The following is a 16,834-nucleotide window of genomic DNA, read 5'->3' on the forward strand; positions in this document are numbered from 1 at the left end:
TCGTTCTTTGATTTGATGAGGGGGTTGGGCTCCACAGAGAAAATGAGAGGTAAAATCAGGACTTTGTTTTAGCCTTCTGACTTCTGGAGCTGAGGTCCAGGAGAGGGGAGGTCTACAGTCTATCCGAGAGAGTTTAACCTGAGTCTGAGATATAGCTGTGAAGACAGAGAGAATAGAGAGTATAAGGAAATTGGTTAAAGAAAGGCTGAAGTTTCGCTGAAAACTAAATATCAGGAAGGATATAATATTAGGGATTTGAGAGCATCAAACATTTATCTTTGAACTTCTAGCGGAATCTGCAGGATTAAACGCAGAAAAATGAATGAGAGAAAATCATGCATGTGACAGTGTCCTACTGGCTGTGGGAGAGGAAGAATTACACTAAGAAATGGAGGTTAAGAAAGAGAGACCACAACAATACATTGAACTTTCAGAAGAAGAGAACAAACCTAAGGACACTTGAGATGGATGGGGGGAGGGACGGAGGGGGTTTGGAAAGTGATAGATTGGGTAAAGGGCATAAAGAAATATCACTATTTAAAAGAATGAATATGCTAATAATAAATAATAATAATTTTTAAAAAAGAAAAGAAATGGAGGTTAGTGTTCACACCAAACCGTGGAGGCCAGAAGTCAATGGTCTTACAACTCTGAGGGCATGTAGCCCTGAGGAAGACAGGAAGGAGAACTTGGTGACTCCTGAAGGAGTATTAATTTTTAATTTTCTTAATTTTCATTTTGATTTTGGTAAGCCTCTATGGGCACACCCCTTCAGGAAAGGGATAGCACTGATTTTTTGCCAGATGGCTGCAATTAATTAAATGGATTACAAAAATTAGAAACTCTCAGAGGGGCATGTTTGCACCCATCAGCCTGGCTCTGCTGAGTGTCAAATCCACATTAATTGGTCATGTCTGATACCTGTAAGGAAGAGTCAGGCTCTTGCCTGGCTTCTGCTGAGGGAAGAGCTTTTCTCTCTGCGATAACAGGATGGTAGAAACCTTGAAGCTTGCAGCCACTGGCCCCGATCCTCTTTCTGCTCCTCTCCCCATGGAAGCCCCTCTCTTCTATAGGGAAGTAGGGAACCAGTGACCCTTTTGTAGGGTTTGGCAGCCCATCTGAGGGTTTCCCTTCAGAGACAGTGTGTGGGGCTCTTGCATCCAGGAATGTGAGGACCTTTCTGGTTTGGAGGCCTGTCAAGGAATGCTTTGGGAGGAGGAGTCCTTCAGGACTTCATGAAGTGGGCTTTTTAGCAATAAGATGTGGAATTTTGTAGAACTGACAGAGAACTTGACAAGTGATCATTTGGTGTGTGGGTGGTTTTTTGGCCAGCCAAACTCCTTTGGAGTGTACTTTGGGATTATAAATTCTACTTAAAAGAAAGTTGTGGAGCTGGCCAGTTAGCTCAGTTGGTTGGAGTGCTAGAATGCAGTGTTGATAACACCAAGGTGAAGGGTTCAGATCCCCATACTGGCCAGCCTCCAAAAAAAAAAAAAAAAAAGTTGTTTTCTTCCTCTGATATTTACCTGTTTCAGTGGAGACAAGGAAATTAAATACTTGTCACCTGTAATTAGTGCTTGTGTCAAGGATGGCAGATAGAAGACGCTGAATAAATTTTAATTGATATGTGTCTATTGGCTGACTGACTGAAAGAAAGAATAAAGTGCTCAGTACACAGACCCCACAGAAAAAAGCCAGGCTCTCCCTTCACAGATGTTTCCTTCTCCCCTACTGCCCCCCATCTCTTTCAATTCTTCACAGTCTGTACAATCTCCTTATCTTACAGAATTTCTCTAAACCTAGAACCAGGATTTCTCCTATCTTACGTTTATTACGGGCTATTAATGCCAGGAGCTTTGAAAGCTTAGCTTTTTAAAGTGGGGTGCTTTCTTCTTTTTTGAGTACTTTTCTTTCCCTATGTGAACTTTATTTATTCTGATTAAAGTGAAACTCTGAAGTTACTGTATCCACATTAATGGATGATGTAGAATATATTATGTATATATTGATGCAAAATATCTTTTGTTTACATTTGGCAGAAGTTATGGCTTTCTCCTAGCTTTGAGAAATTCTAGAAAGCATTCCTTGCCTTTTGTTTTTGGGAAAGTCAAGCTTTGCTGATACAACAACTACAACAATAACAAATATGGAGAGTACTTCAAAAAGTTCATGGAAAGATTTGTATTATCTTTCAATTCTGTTTTTCCATGAACTTTTCAAAGTACCTTCATATTACTTTGTGAACAGAAAGAAAGAAAGGAAGAAAGCAAGAAACAGAAAGAAAAATAAAGAAATAGAAAGAGAGAAAGAGAAAGAAGCAAAGCACCATGACTTTTTCTGTGTTAGAGAATTAAAAGGAAGGTTGTATAATATTTTGCTTTTTATTAAAAAGCATGTTAACACCTCACTTTCTTTCTTTTTTTTTTTTTGTCTTTTTTCATGTCCGGCAACGGATCGCAACCCTCAGTGTCGCGCCTGTACCGGACCGGGACCGGCAACGGTATCGCAACCCGCGGTGTTGCTCCCGCACCTCACTCAACCAGTCAGTGGGAACCGGTCTGTATGTGGGATCCGAACCCTCAGCGGGAGTGCCGCCACGCTCTCAAGCGGCGCACTGTAGCAGTGCGCCACCGGGCCGGCCCACACCTCACTTTCTTTTTTTTTTTTTGTCTTTTTTCATGTCCGGCAACGGATCGCAACCCTCAGTGTCGCGCCTGTACCGGACCGGGACCGGCAACGGTATCGCAACCCGCGGTGTTGCTCCCGCACCTCACTCAGCCAGTGAGTGGGAACCGGTCTGTATGTGGGATCCGAACCCTCAGCGGGAGTGCCACCACGCTCTCAAGCGGCGCACTGTAGCAGTGCGCCACCGGGCCGGCCCACACCTCACTTTCTTTATCCTATTAGCAAAACCTCAAAACTGTACTTTGAAATTAGACACTGATAGAAAAAATTAACATCAGAGCTGGAACAACATATGAGGAAGGACTAGGACAGAGCAAAAGGAAGTGACATTACTTCCTTGCTGTTTTATTTACAAAATGCCATCTTCTTCTCTGTGCCTAGTTTTGTCTGTCTAGCAAAATGGGGAAGTTATAATACCAATAAATAATGTGTCAATGAGTCACATTGCTTATGAAGTAAGTAGTATTTTAAAACCAGCTCCCCAATTCCTTACTAAAAGGAACTGTAAAAGGAGCGTGACTTAGTGTGAAAGTAGTCTCAGAGTCCTAAATATGTAACATCTTTTTAAGATAAACAAGCTCTATTAACAGATCTTTTGGGGGTGGATGGGGACAGACAGCTGGATGAGGGTAAAGGCAAAAATCTCTTCTCATTGGAAATAAGAGAGTAAATTGACCATTAAAGAGTGATTCTATAAGAAGCTGGGTGTTGAGTTTGTGGCTAATTCAGGCTCCTGGTCTCTCTGTGGTATGCTTTGGCTCCTGCAGTGTTTATAAACACGGGCCGCCTCTGTGACACCTTCCCAACCCCCCACCCTGAGGTCTTGGGCACACACCCTCCTTGGGGCCTCTACCACCTTCTCCAATGACTCTCCTCCAATTCCAACCATGGCTGTTTTCCTCTCCTAAACTGTGAGACTCTCCTGGGCACAGTCTCCCTGTCTTTTATTTCTTTGCATATTCAGTATCAGCACAATGTCTAGTGCTTAGTAGGCAGTTGGATGTTTGAATTAATGTACAAATGAGTAAATGAATGGAGTTTACAAACACATACACAGCTAACCAAGCAAATGAAGTAAATGCTAGCTAGAAACACCCACAAGGGTTATGGAGGGTCAGAGAACAGAAATAATTCTGTGGGCTTCACAAAACACCTCAGAAAGGCAGTATTATAAGGTTAGGGGGCATTTCTAGGCACAGAGAAACATGAGCAAAAGGTACATCAAAGTATGTGGTACAAATGGGGACTATTAAAGAGTCTGATGAAGATGCAGAGGAACTGAGCCTGGGAGAGGAGATTGGGGCCTGAGTACAAAGCATCTTGAATGTCATGCTAAGAAGTGGTTATGATGGCACTGTGGTACTGGCCTACCACCACATACATGAGATCTGTTAGCCCCTGTTTTTCTCTCTCCTCATCTGTGAAATGAGGGTAGGATAGCTCTGGTGCTGGTGTGAAAAGGGAGGTGGAAGAGAAAAGAGAGTGAACCTTTTGAAAATAGAGGCCTTTTGATCAGCCAGTGCCTAACACAGTGCTTGTCCATAATGGACATTTAATAAGTAGATGAATGAGTGAATGAATAAATGACCCAGATGAGAGGTGCTGAGTGTTCAGGGTTGTAAACTAGGGCAGTGATGTGGGAATGGACAAATTAATTCTGCTAGTTGCTCTTGTCTCTGAAAGAGGTTTGGATGAGGGAAGTTTGAAACCTTAAAAAATGTTTTTATTGTTTAACCTATGTTTTACCTGTGTGTATTTCAACTACTAATCTAAATTGATAAAAGATGCTTGTAATAATAAATATTACTTATGAAATTGTATTTGTATCTTGAAGAGGAAATTTTAAAGAAGATTATATTTTTAAAAATCTGGAGAAATCCTGAGAAGGGGGAAATTCTTTGCACTTGATGATGCTTCGTTTGCATTCTGTTTTTTCTTTTGTTTTTTTTAAGGGTGTTTAGTTTTTGTTTTTGTTTTTGTTTTCCCCACAGCTGAACACTTTCCAGGCAGTTTTGGTATCTAATGAGACTGATACATACGCCCTCTTTCTTTATCCTGCCAATGGCCTTCAGTTCTTTGGAACCCGCCCCAAAGAATCTTACAACGTCCAGCTCCAGCTCCCAGCACGGGTGGGCTTCAGCCAAGGGGAGGTGGATAACCCGAAGAGAGGAGTGTATTTCAGCTTGACTAGCACTGAACAGTCTGTGAAAAATCTCTCTCAGTAAGTAACATGGAACTTAAGCCCTTTCCTGTTTGAATTTAAGGGCACTTAGGAGGTACCTGAACTCAGTGACCATAAGACCATTAAATAATCTTGTGGTGGCTTCCAAGCAAGGCATCAGGTCAAAACGAGGAGCTAGATTAAACCCTGGGAGAATCAAGTTAACCAAAATATAAAAGGTCCTTTATTTTTCCTGCCCTATTGGATAGAAATATCAAAATCAGAACTGTGTGTATGTATTTGCAGAACCACTGAGGCTTGCTATGCACAACATTGCTCTTGCAACTACATAAAAATATCCAGTAATATAACTGCCTAGATTGAGGTTTTCCAGGTTAATCATTTCATAGGAGGAGACACTGTGATTTAGTCTTTTAGACAGATACTGTTAAAAATTAAATGAAGAGTAATGTAATTTGGAAAAAATAAATAAATAAAACCGATTGGTAGATATTTAGAAGTCTTAGTATTTCTTTATGTCTTAGTACCTGAAATCCTATTCATTGGTTTTCCATGAGGTAGCCAGAATTGAACCCAGTTCTTACTCCCATCAGTGGCTTACTCTGTGAGTACAATAACAAGCCCTTCTGCATTTTGTCAGTCCAGATAGTGCCAGTATGAGATTTATTAACCTTAGAGCTTAGCGGTTTTTTTTTTTTTTTTGTCTTTTTTTTTTCAATACTAGTTTAAAAACTGCAGAAGTCAAAGATGATCCTATCTTTCTCAAGAGTTGGTTCATTCATTCCTACACTAGGCAGGCAGGGTGGTGATTGGTCATGTTAATCAACTCTTGAGACAGAACCCATTGGTTCCTGGCCTCTCTTAACTGCTTCTTGGTTTCATTAAATCATTCGTGGGTATGGGAACACTTACACTTTTGCATGCTGTCTACTGTGCTCAGCTACCAGAGAGTGGGCACTATGGCCAGATATGGTTACTCAGAGCTGGTATTTATTGAGAGCTTACTATTTGCCAACCATTGTGCTAAACACACTTCAGAGGTTACCTTAATTAAAACTCGCAAGAATCAAAGGAGGTAAATACTACTATTTTCTCGATTTTATAAATGAGCTTAGGAAAATCAAGTACGTTGCCTCTGATCTCAAAGTGATTAAATGGCAGGCCAGAATCCAAGCACAAGTCTGGAGCTCTGAACTACTTACTCTATTTTATGCTGAGTCCTTGTCTTCATTCCCATTCTTATGACCCACCTTGGGCATCTTTACTTCTCCATCTAGACTGCTGCTTAGTCTAGGCTCTGGAGCAAACTTAGCTCCTTGTTCTCTCTCCTATGTTTCCACCCTCCTCATCTACTCGGGAGCTCACAGACTCTCTATTCTGTGGAGAGCTCATTATGGAGAGACATTATAGAGAGCTCAAAGCAGGTCAAGTATTAGAAATACAAGGATTTCTAAGGCCCAGGCCCTGCATCCCAACAACCTGTACTTCTAGTAGGGTAGACAGACAGATAGATAACAATCACAGAACATTGGAATAAGTGCTGATGTCTACACAGGGTAAAGGAGGAAGTGGGGGACAAAAGCCTATGGGCTTTTTGTGTTTTCCCACCAGAGCCATAATGTCCCCTAAGAACGAACACATGCACACTCATGTACACACACACACACACACACACACACACACACAGCACTCCATTTACCCCCCTCCATGCCTCCTCTCATTTTTATCTTTGAAGCTTCCCAGAAAGCTCGGAATTGCTTGATGAGAGCAGAATAAGATAAGATATAGGGCCAAAATTACTGACAAAGGGATTTTTCTTTAGTGAAATTCCTAAAAAATAAAGTACACAGTGTAAGATAGTGTGAAATAAAACTAAAAATGGCCCATGGTCACTATTTCAAATGATAGGTAGTGTTAATAGTCCTTCCAGAAATTTAGGTATATGCAAAAACTTTAAAATCACATTCATCTTTTTTGTTGTTGTTGTTTAAGTGTTTTAAAGTAAGTCACAGACATCATTCCAGTTTATTCCTAAATACTTCAGTATGCATCTCTAAAGAGTAAAGTTATTTTCCTAGTCAATGGAATCTTTCTCTTTCTCAAACTTGTCTCATAATGATAAGCTCAAAGGTCATAAGCTACATAATTCATAGTGTTTGTCATACTCTTCTGCACATTTAAATATGAATGCACACATTTGCATTTTTTGAGATTGTTCTTTTCTGTCTCCTAGAAAACAAGACAGTAGTTACTAAGTACTTCTCATGTGCAGAGCCTGTGCTAGGCATCTTATGTGGTTTTCTCACTTAATCTTCCCAACAATCCAGGGTGGAAGACATTGTCATCCCATTTTGTAGCCTGCTTATCCTTTCTAGGAAATAAATTAAGTTCTTTTTTTATTTTTTATTTTTTTTAAAGATGACAGGTAAGGGGATCTTAACCCTTGACTTGGTGTTGTCAGCATCACGCTCTCCCAAGTGAGCTAACTGGCCATCCCTATATATAGGGATCCGAACCCATGGCCTTGGTGTTATCAGCACCACACTCTCCCAAGTGAGCTATGGGCTGGCCCTTAAATTAAGTTCTATCACTATACTTTCCAAATGACCTTGGGTTTTAAAATAAATTGGTTACTTTCCTATCATGAATGATGACCAAAGCCAGGGTAATGATTTGTATCTAATTAGGAGTTTATTTTACTTAGCTTTTAACTGCCATAATTTGTATTTTCTTAGCGTCAAGAAAAAATTTCACAGCTGCAACACCTCTAATGTGATAATAAACTCAATATCCTCAGATCTCTAGGATTTTTCTCTTCTCTAATGTTCCTTATCTGCTTGCCAATAAGCACCAACATAAATTCTTATGAACTTACCAAATATACATATCATATTGCACACAGGATCACAGTTTTGCTTTCTATGCTCTTCTTTCCCTAAATTAACTACAATCGGAGCAGCAACAGCATATACATACACACACAAATACACACACATGAGAGAAAGACATTCTCAAATTGTATTGAAAAATATTACTATAGAAATCCACATGAACATGATGAGTACCTACCCAAATGAGCAAAAGTCTCTTGTTCTTATACAATTCAATTAACTTCTTATTATCTCATTAGTCATTAACTTTTATTCCTCATTGCTGACTTCTGAGGAAATTCCTTAGCATGGGTGAATTTGAGCATGGTATTTTGTATGTCAGAGGATCACACAAACTGGTGTATTCCAGCTAGCCAGACTCTCATTTGCTCAAGTTTTCCCTTATTTTTGGAAATTTTATATGCAGTTTTTCTCTTTAGGTTGTACTGTTGACTCAGAAGTAGCACTAAATGGAATCCATGATCTTGTCTTGTGGTAATAATGAGTGAGCTGTTTCTAGATGTTTCTGGAAAGACCTCTCACATATGACCCTTCACATTTTGATTAAGCTACTTTCTTATGTACCCCTTAACTTTGTTCTGCATTCTTTCAAAAATTTTTTTGACTCAGGCATTTATATTTCTTTTAATTTTTTTACACTGATTCACCATTCTTTGTGAATTAGTTGATTAGCTCATGTGAATAAACAGTGAAATGTCTAACATTCTGTAGAGTAATGATGGTTTAGATACTGATTGATTATAGAGTATTGGTTTTCCATTGTAATATAATGTAGATGTTTAGAGCATGGACTTTAGTGTTAGTATTGACTTCAGGGCCAGACTCTTCCAGTTATTAGTTATGTGATCTTCAGACGATTAGGTAACCTCTCTGAACCTATTTTCTCCTCTGTAAAACTGGGCCTGATCAATGTCTCTGCCTTGCAGTTTATACTGAAAAATGTCAAGCACTTGGCATAGGGGCTGGCTAGTAAAATACTCTCAAAAGCATATAGTAGTCGTTGTTATTTAACTGTTTGGCGAAGATCCTTAAGCATACGTTTCCTTGAGTGAGTTACAAGATTTCAGACAAGTAGAGGAAAGATTAAATTCTCCCATGTTTCCTATTTGTTTTCAAATAGCCAGATTTTAGATAGGACATTTGGATTATAGAGCAGATTTACAACTTGAAGGTCTGGCATTCTGTGGACACATGATCTTTGAAACATAATGTTAAATAAAAGGTAGTTTACATCAAAATTACCATTTAATTCTTTTAGTCACCATGTAAGTCTGCTTTTTTTGCTTTCATACACCAGTGAAAATTCTGAAGCTGATCTCAGTAGTCTTTCAGTTTTATAATGTTAAATAAAAGGTAGTTTACATCAAAATTACCATTTAATTCTTTTAGTCACCATGTAAGTCTGCTTTTTTTTGCTTTCATACACCAGTGAAAATTCTGAAGCTGATCTCAGTAGTCTTTCAGTTTTAAGTTAAATTGTTCACCTTTGTAGGAAAGTGGGCAAATGGACACTTTTGTCACAATGAACTGTTTCCTTTTTATTTAGACTAAGCAACCTGGGGATTCCTGGAGTGTGGGCTTTTCACATCGGCAGCACCTCCCCATTGGACAATGTCAGGCCAGCAACAATTGGAGGACACCTTTCCACTGCCTACTCTTTGGCTCCCCTGGAAAATCCCTTGAGCCATAATGTATTCCTAGAAAGCGACTATTCTGAGGACAATTTAAACTGTGCTGATGAGAGTGAAGAGGAAGTTGAATATCCCCCTAGTAAACCAGAGGAGGCATTGAATGGCCGCAAAAGTATTGATCTTCTCTACTACTTGAAATCAAAATCTAATTCAGGGCCTTTAGGAGGTGGGTTCTCTCCTAAGGATTCTGATTTGGCCTCCCCTTTGCCATATCCATTACCTAGTGATTGGCCAGAATCTGCCACCTGGGACCCTCAAACCAAAGAGGGATCGTCTCTGGAGAAGGCAGAGGCCCAGGATTTAAAAGGCCAAGCTGAACCTTTGAACCAGACAGGAACCAGAAGCTTGGCTCCATCAAAGGTAGATGGAGATTCACTGGCTCCTTCCCAGGAAACCCCACCACCCTACCCTGGAAACAGAAGCATCCAACCCTACCCAGATGGAGGGGCAGTGCTTTCAGAAAGGGATGTTCCTCCAGCCCATCCTGAAGATCACTCCCCACCAGTGAGTCACGAGAGGAACATAGTAGGAGTGGAAGACTATGACAGTTCCAACACGCAGGGTAAGTGCATTAGAAACAGGGTGCTGAGATTTCACTTTTAAAATGCTGGTTTTGTGTAGAGTTGTGATTTTTTTCTCAAGTGTGTAGGTGAAAAGTTTAGCAAAAAGAAGACTATAACTGTGTTTATAACTAATCCCTGTGTTTCAGGAGATAGAGTAAATTTCCTTTGCCAAATAAATGTTGGCAGGCAGATTCTGTTTGGAATCTCTTGATCATTAATACTGTTTTTTAAAAACGGGCCTCATGAAGTGAGTGGGAAGAACGGGTCGCTCATGCCAGCTCTGCGCTCCAGAGTGATGAAGTATTTCAGTGTGAAAGTTCAGCAGAGGTGAAACCTGGCGAGGCTTCGCCCACATTACAGCGATGGAGGGCCTCCTGCTTTTGTTTTAAGTGGCAAGTTGCCAGCTCCGATGAGCATGCCAGAATCGTGCTCTGATGCGACGAGCCTAGCACTCCCCTTAGTTAGATGCATTTATGGTCTGTGGGAGAGGAGAGCCCTTGGGGAGAGAAAATGATGAAACACCTGTGCCTGCTGTCATTTCTGGTTCATGATTGTGCAGCTGTGGCAGTCACCTCCCTGGAGACTTGTCCTCATTTCATGACTCACTGACCAGAGTGAGAGCAGGGAGGGCAATGCCCAGAGGAGGCAGCGTTTAATTAATACACACGTGAGCCCACACCTGGCCAGCTCTTCCTAGTTGAGACTTGTCGTGTGCGCTTCCCTCCCAGTCAGGGACACAGAGTCATGAGTGGGGAACTGACCACACATTCATTCCATTTGTTGCAGGGACTGCTCATCTGACCTCTGACACCTGGCCAGCTCTTCCTAGTTGAGACTTGTTGTGTGCGCTTCCCTCCCAGTCAGGGACACAGAGTCGTGAGTGGGGAACTGACCACACATTCATTCCATTTGTTGCAGGGACTGCTCATCTGACCTCTGACAGGAGGGAAGAATTAAGAGGTAAAAGCTTTCTTCCGAACCTCCTTTTCCCCCCACTTTTTCTGTTTCCTATCCTGGTTGTGGCAAAAACATGCTGTTCTAGCAAAGAGGGCCTTCTGGGTTCTTCTGCTGTGCTGTTCCCTTGCAGGAGTGTGCTTGGATTTTAGGAGGGAAGAAAAGATTTTGTGACTAAGGTGGCACTGTGTCATGATTAAAGGGAGAGTGCGTTAGTGTCAGATTTAAGTTTGCATCCTGGCTACCACACTTGCTGGGTAAGTTGAGGCAATTTATGTAACCTCCCATTTCTCATAAATTAGTTGGGAAGATAAGATGAGATAATGTACGTGAAGTTTTTAGGTGACTGCACCAGTTGGTTCTTTATAAATGGTGGCTGCTATTACTAATTTTAGAAGATTTAAAACAGTAGGAATGGGGTGGAGGATGAGTAGAGAATGAAGATTGTATTTATTAAGAGTTTTAGCTTAGATTATGCCTGAGGGACCACATTTTCATGAAGCTGAAGATGTGAATTTGATTGGAAGGCTTCAGAACTTTCAGATCCTCCTGAAAATCTCCAGACTTTTCAGTATGAGTGTATTACTCCGTTTCTGTTGCTTATAACAAACTACATGGAACTGGGTATTTTATAAAGAAAACGAGATTTATTGCTTACAGTTTCGGGGGTTGGGAGTCCAAAGTCCATGGGACACATCTGGTGAAGGCTTTTTTTGGTAGTGACTTCAGGGATGGCAGGGTATCACGTTGCAAAAATGGAGGAGCAGCAAGGGAGAGATTCACCATTTTTCTCTGCTTTTTGTTCTCTCCGGGTCCCAGCGGATTAGATATTTCCCACCCACATTGAGAGCAGATCTTTCCCATCCAGTCCACTCAGGCTTTTATACTAATCTTTGCTGGAAACACCCTCATGGACACACCTAAAAAGATAGCTTTACTAGGTTTCTTGGCATTCCTTAATCTAATCAAGTTGACATCTAGAATTAACCTTCACAATGATTTCCCTGTATCTGAAGATATTTTAAATCCAGTTATCAAAGATTTTCACAAAGGGATTTTGAAGTTAAGATGCTTTCCTAAATGGCCTTCTCATTTGTGGGTTGTGGTTTCCTGCCCCGGGAAGAGCTTGGGAATATTAAAAAGCAGACCCATTGAGTCATCTGTTAAAGAATTAAGAAGAGTCTGCATGCCCTGCTTTGAGCTGTGAAAGATCAAGATTGCTGGAGTAACAGTGCAGCAGGTTTATGGAACTGGCCATCAAGAACAGAAGGTAGCAGCCATAACTCTCAGGCGGCATGAGCTATGATATTTATCAGCTGCTGGGTGGAATCTACTACTAACATCTTGAAAATGGCAAAATGCATATGAAAAAGCTGGTCAATACACTGAGACATTTAAGAAAAAAAAAATCTAACTAAAACTTTTTGAACCTTGGAGGAAAAAAACCCACCATTTAAAAAAAAGGTGGTGGGGGGACTTAGGGAGATATGTGAAGCATAGATCATTTAAGAAAAAAAAAAATCTAACTAAAACTTTTTGAACCTTGGAGGTAAAAAACCCACCATTTAAAAAAAAGGTGGTGGGGGGACTTAGGGAGATATGTGAAGCATAGAAACATACAATTGGTAAATCTTTTTTTTTTGGCCATGAATCATTTCTTTCAAATAAAACATTGGAGCCCTCGGGGTCCATCAGGTAAACATGTTCTCATTCTGGGAAGCTGGTAGGTGGGGGTGGCAGAGGCCCCCAGAGAATGTTGCCTGGGTCACCTGCTAGCTCTTTCTACTGATGGAGAAGAAGGCATGTGGTTTTTGGTGCTAAGTGGACTTGAGGCTGATTCTCAGCTTTCCTATGTGGTTTGGGGTAAAACATACTCTCTTTGACCTCGTTTTCCTCAGCTATAAAATGAAGATAATGCAGAACTCATTAAGTACTTGTGCAAATTAAAATTGGAGTTAGGAAGCACCATGCCTAATAAAGTTTAATTTCCCTTTTTCAGCTTCATAGTTGTCTTGCTAAAGCAAGAAGATTTAAAGGCCCAGAAAATCTTTTTTTTTTTTTTTCTCCTTAGGGACTCTTTTTACTGACTTTTTGTTCAGAAGTCTAGATTATTTTCAGATCATGTCTACACCAGGCAAGAATGTCCCAGTTGCACTCTAATTCTGGCTTCAAGCATATTATTTGATTTATTCTGTTTTCGTAGGCCACAGAAAGGGCAGCATAGTAGATGTGTAAGCATCTTTTGCCTGAAGCGTCTTGTTTTCCAGGGAGCTCCAGGAGTGTTGTCAAGCCAAAAAGTTACCTGAGCACCTGCCACATTACTCTTCTCTGAACTAGGCACTAGTGGAAGTTTTCACTAGTATTTATTGAGTATCCACTGGGTCTCCAGGTGGGAACTTGGCTTTAGATTGTATTATCACGGTAAGTCCTCCAAATTGCCCTGTGAGGTAGATCTGTTGTCAAGCCAAAAAGTTACCTGAGCACCTGCCACATACTCTTCTCTGAACTAGGCACTAGTGGAAGTTTTCACTAGTATTTATTGAGTATCCACTGGGTCTCCAGGTGGGAACTTGGCTTTAGATTGTATTATCACGGTAAGTCCTCCAAATTGCCCTGTGAGGTAGATCCTACTATCCTTCCCATTTTACAGAGATGAAAAACCTAGAAATACTTAGCAACTTTCCTAGGAAGAGGCAGACCAAGGCGGCAACAAAGCCATGAATAATTAGGGAAAGCTGTACGGTAGGTACACAGTGAAGGGTGCCTCCTGTGTCAGGGAAGTCTTCATGAAGGAGAAGGGGCTTGAGCCACGCCTTGGGATCAGAGTCTGAGTTGAGAGAGGGAAAAAATATGGAAACCTAGACAGAGAAGTGACAAAAGTGGAGGTTTAGAGGTGGAAGTGGGGAGTGGAGAGAGGGAGATGGACAGACAGAGAGGAGGTGGGAGAAATCAAGGGGAAGGCTGGAGTTTGCAGCGAGGTCCTCAGCTCACGGGAACAGGGACTGCCTGTGTTGTGAGGAGCAAGGAATGAGGTTGCTCACAAGATTCTTAGATGTTCTTAAGCCTGCTGAGGTAGTGCTATAAGCAGCTTCATTTAACCTCAGTCTGCATGACCAATTAGGAAGAGGGAGGGACACCTGGCTTTCACATGTAGAGACTCCATTTGGGGATCCTCCTCCTCCCGGGATGGCGGGTCATGCTGGGAAAGCCCAGTGTGAGAGCAGGGATTCCCCTGTGGCCCCCACTCCCACTCCATTTTTGACAGGAGTGTGTCGCTCACTCAACTTTCACCCTGGGATGAATTCAAGCAGGCTCTGCTGTCGGAGCCCTCCCCTGGGTGCACCTCCATTTTGCTGAGGGTCTGCAAACAGGAGGGCTCCCCACACCTGTGAAGATGCCTGCATGGGAGATTCCTCTTTAGGGGCTCTGTTCCTTCAGCAGAATTGGAGAGTTAGTGTTGTGAGGGCAGACGTAAACAGCAACCCCCAGCTTCCTGATCACTGTTTGCCACCAGCATCACTATGCACCATATGCATACATCAGAAACAAACACGAAAACTGGAGGGAAAAGCATAGCATGTCAGTGTTTTTCATTATAAAGTAGGATGTGGTTTTTCTAACTAGTCCATCATTCTGGGAGATGGGGAAACAAAAAAAATCCGTCCTGCAGTGAAAGTGTTAGTTCTTTTTCTTGAGTTAGCAGCAGGAGTTGTTAAAAGTATGTCACTCCACCGGCCCCGGGGCAGCCCCATGCACAAAGCAGTCTGTCTGCCTCTGCGTTTCCACAACGAACTCCGTCCCCACTGTGGCCTGGCCGTCCCCCATGTGGCTGGGCCAGAGCCCTCAGTGAAGGAGGGCGGGCAAGCTAAAGGCTGAAGACAAGTGCTTAAGTGCTTCTGGAAAAATGAAGATTGAACGATGGGGCAGAACAAGTGCAAAGGAGAATTTTACATTTTTGTTAATTCCCAATTAAGACAAGTCTCAAGTACTTTGTCAATGCCTTTGCATCTTTTCTCTTATGTATCCCTAACCAACCCCACCCCCACCCCCCACCTTTTCTTTTTCTGTTAAGGATATCAGAAGAGTTTTAAAAAAAGAAAAAAAAAGGCACTAAATGGAAAAAACGTGCGATTTAAAAAATCCTCTGTTAAGATTGCTTTAGCAACTATCAAAGCTCAGTTAACAAATCTGTGACAAACTCATTCAAACCTGGCAGCCTCAGCCCTACAGCTGTGCCCCGAGGTGCCAGCAGACTTGTCTCTTGATCGTTTTGACTCTCCCTGGCAGGAGCTCTCTGGCAGAACACGGGTCCGGAGAGTCTGGCAACAGCCTACCCATGTGGGTAAGGTCAGGAGAGAGGAGGCGATGGAATAAAAACTATGCAAAGGTACTTCCAAAAGCTCATGGAAAGATTCATCGTATATTTTAATTCTATTTTTCCACGAACTTTTTGAAGTACCCTTGTATTTATTAGAGTGTGGGCTCTAGTCCACCTTCATCTAACTTACCTGGGGCCCTGGTTAAAAGATTTCCGTGCTGCTCCTCCACCTTCCAAGCCAGAATCTGCATTGTCAGTCTTGGTCCCCTGGTGATCCTGTTGCCCACTGAACTTAAACACTTACTGCTGGTATAATGGAAAGAGCATAGGATGTAGAGCCAGAAGATCATTTAATCTCCATAGCCCTCAGCTTTCTCATCTGTGAGATGGAGATATCTTTTTACCAGAATAGGTAGAAGTATGTGAAAATACATTCAGAACTCTGCTGTAAAAGGGGCATCCAAATGACCACTGAAAAGAAAAAGTGCCATTTTTTCTTTGGATGTACTCACTGCACACCTCATCCAGCTGGGGTGCAGACCTTGATTCCAAACCTTCAGGTACTTCAGCGTCTTTGAATCTAACCAGACCCATAGAAATCTGAGAAATCACATTGCCCAGAAGTCTGACTTTTCTTGCCCTGGATAACTAGCCACATGTGGGATCACGTTCCTAGTTCTCCCCCTTCATCAGGGAAAGGATCTGACCACTGTGCTTGTGCTGCCTCCGCTAAAGGATCCTCATGTTGCAGTCTCGTGGACCGAGGCCCATGTGAGCCATGAGCACTGAGCTTCACTTCTCAGGTGGCCAGGAATGAAGAGCTTTCCCTGACATTCTTCCCACTCCAGGAGCAGCTAACTGGTCAGATTCAATTTATTAACTATATTGATGAGCAATCCCTGGCTCAGAAATGGGAGGCTTATGAATATGCTGTACTGGAATTACTTGGGGAGGGGCTGAAGTGCAGATTCTAAGAATCCACCCTTTGAGTTGGAATTGGTAGGTCCAAATGGGCCCTCAGAATTTGCACTTTCAGCAGGCAACTCAGGTGATCCTGAGGCGGTAGTCCCTGGAATCCGTATGGGGAAACACATTTCTCCTAGTGAAGGGTTGAATGGTGCCATGCTGAGGGTGTAAGTTGCCGTCAAGGCTGGGGTGAATTTCGCTGATGCCTCTTAGCTGTTGCCTTGAACTCCTGATCTTGTGCAAACCTGCTCCTCCGCAGTTTCCCTATCTCATTAAATGGCAGCTCCACACTTCCAGTTTCCCGTGCCAAGTCTTCACCGTCATCCTGGACTCCTCTCTGTCTCTCACACCCCACATCCAATACATCAGCAAACCCTGTTGGTTCTGCCTCCAAAATATCCCAGATCTTGTCCCTTCCCAGCTTCTCTGCCAGCACTTCTTACTACCAAGGCACCAGATCATTCCTGATTTTTACTGTAAGTCAGATCATGTCATTCTTCTGCCGAAACCTCCAGTGGGTTCCCGTCTCACTCACCCTAAAGCCCAAATCCTTCCTGTGACCTAGGAGGCCCTTCGTGAATGGC

General features: G+C 42.1%; 1 protein-coding gene across 1 annotated transcript in view; it reads left to right on the forward strand.

The window, feature by feature from the left end:
• NID2 (nidogen 2 (osteonidogen)) overlaps positions 1 to 16,834 on the forward strand; it is a 69,782-nt gene that overhangs the window by 9,981 nt on the left and 42,967 nt on the right. The window contains exons 5-7 of the mRNA XM_008587996.1: positions 4,677 to 4,906; positions 9,305 to 10,011; positions 10,931 to 10,972. Of these exons, the coding sequence (XP_008586218.1) occupies positions 4,677 to 4,906; positions 9,305 to 10,011; positions 10,931 to 10,972 (979 nt within the window). The remainder of the gene's footprint in view (positions 1 to 4,676; positions 4,907 to 9,304; positions 10,012 to 10,930; positions 10,973 to 16,834) is intronic.

This window comes from Galeopterus variegatus, unplaced genomic scaffold (assembly GCF_000696425.1).
Source record: "Galeopterus variegatus unplaced genomic scaffold, G_variegatus-3.0.2 Scaffold4616, whole genome shotgun sequence".
In the NCBI taxonomy this organism is placed as follows: domain Eukaryota; kingdom Metazoa; phylum Chordata; class Mammalia; order Dermoptera; family Cynocephalidae; genus Galeopterus; species Galeopterus variegatus.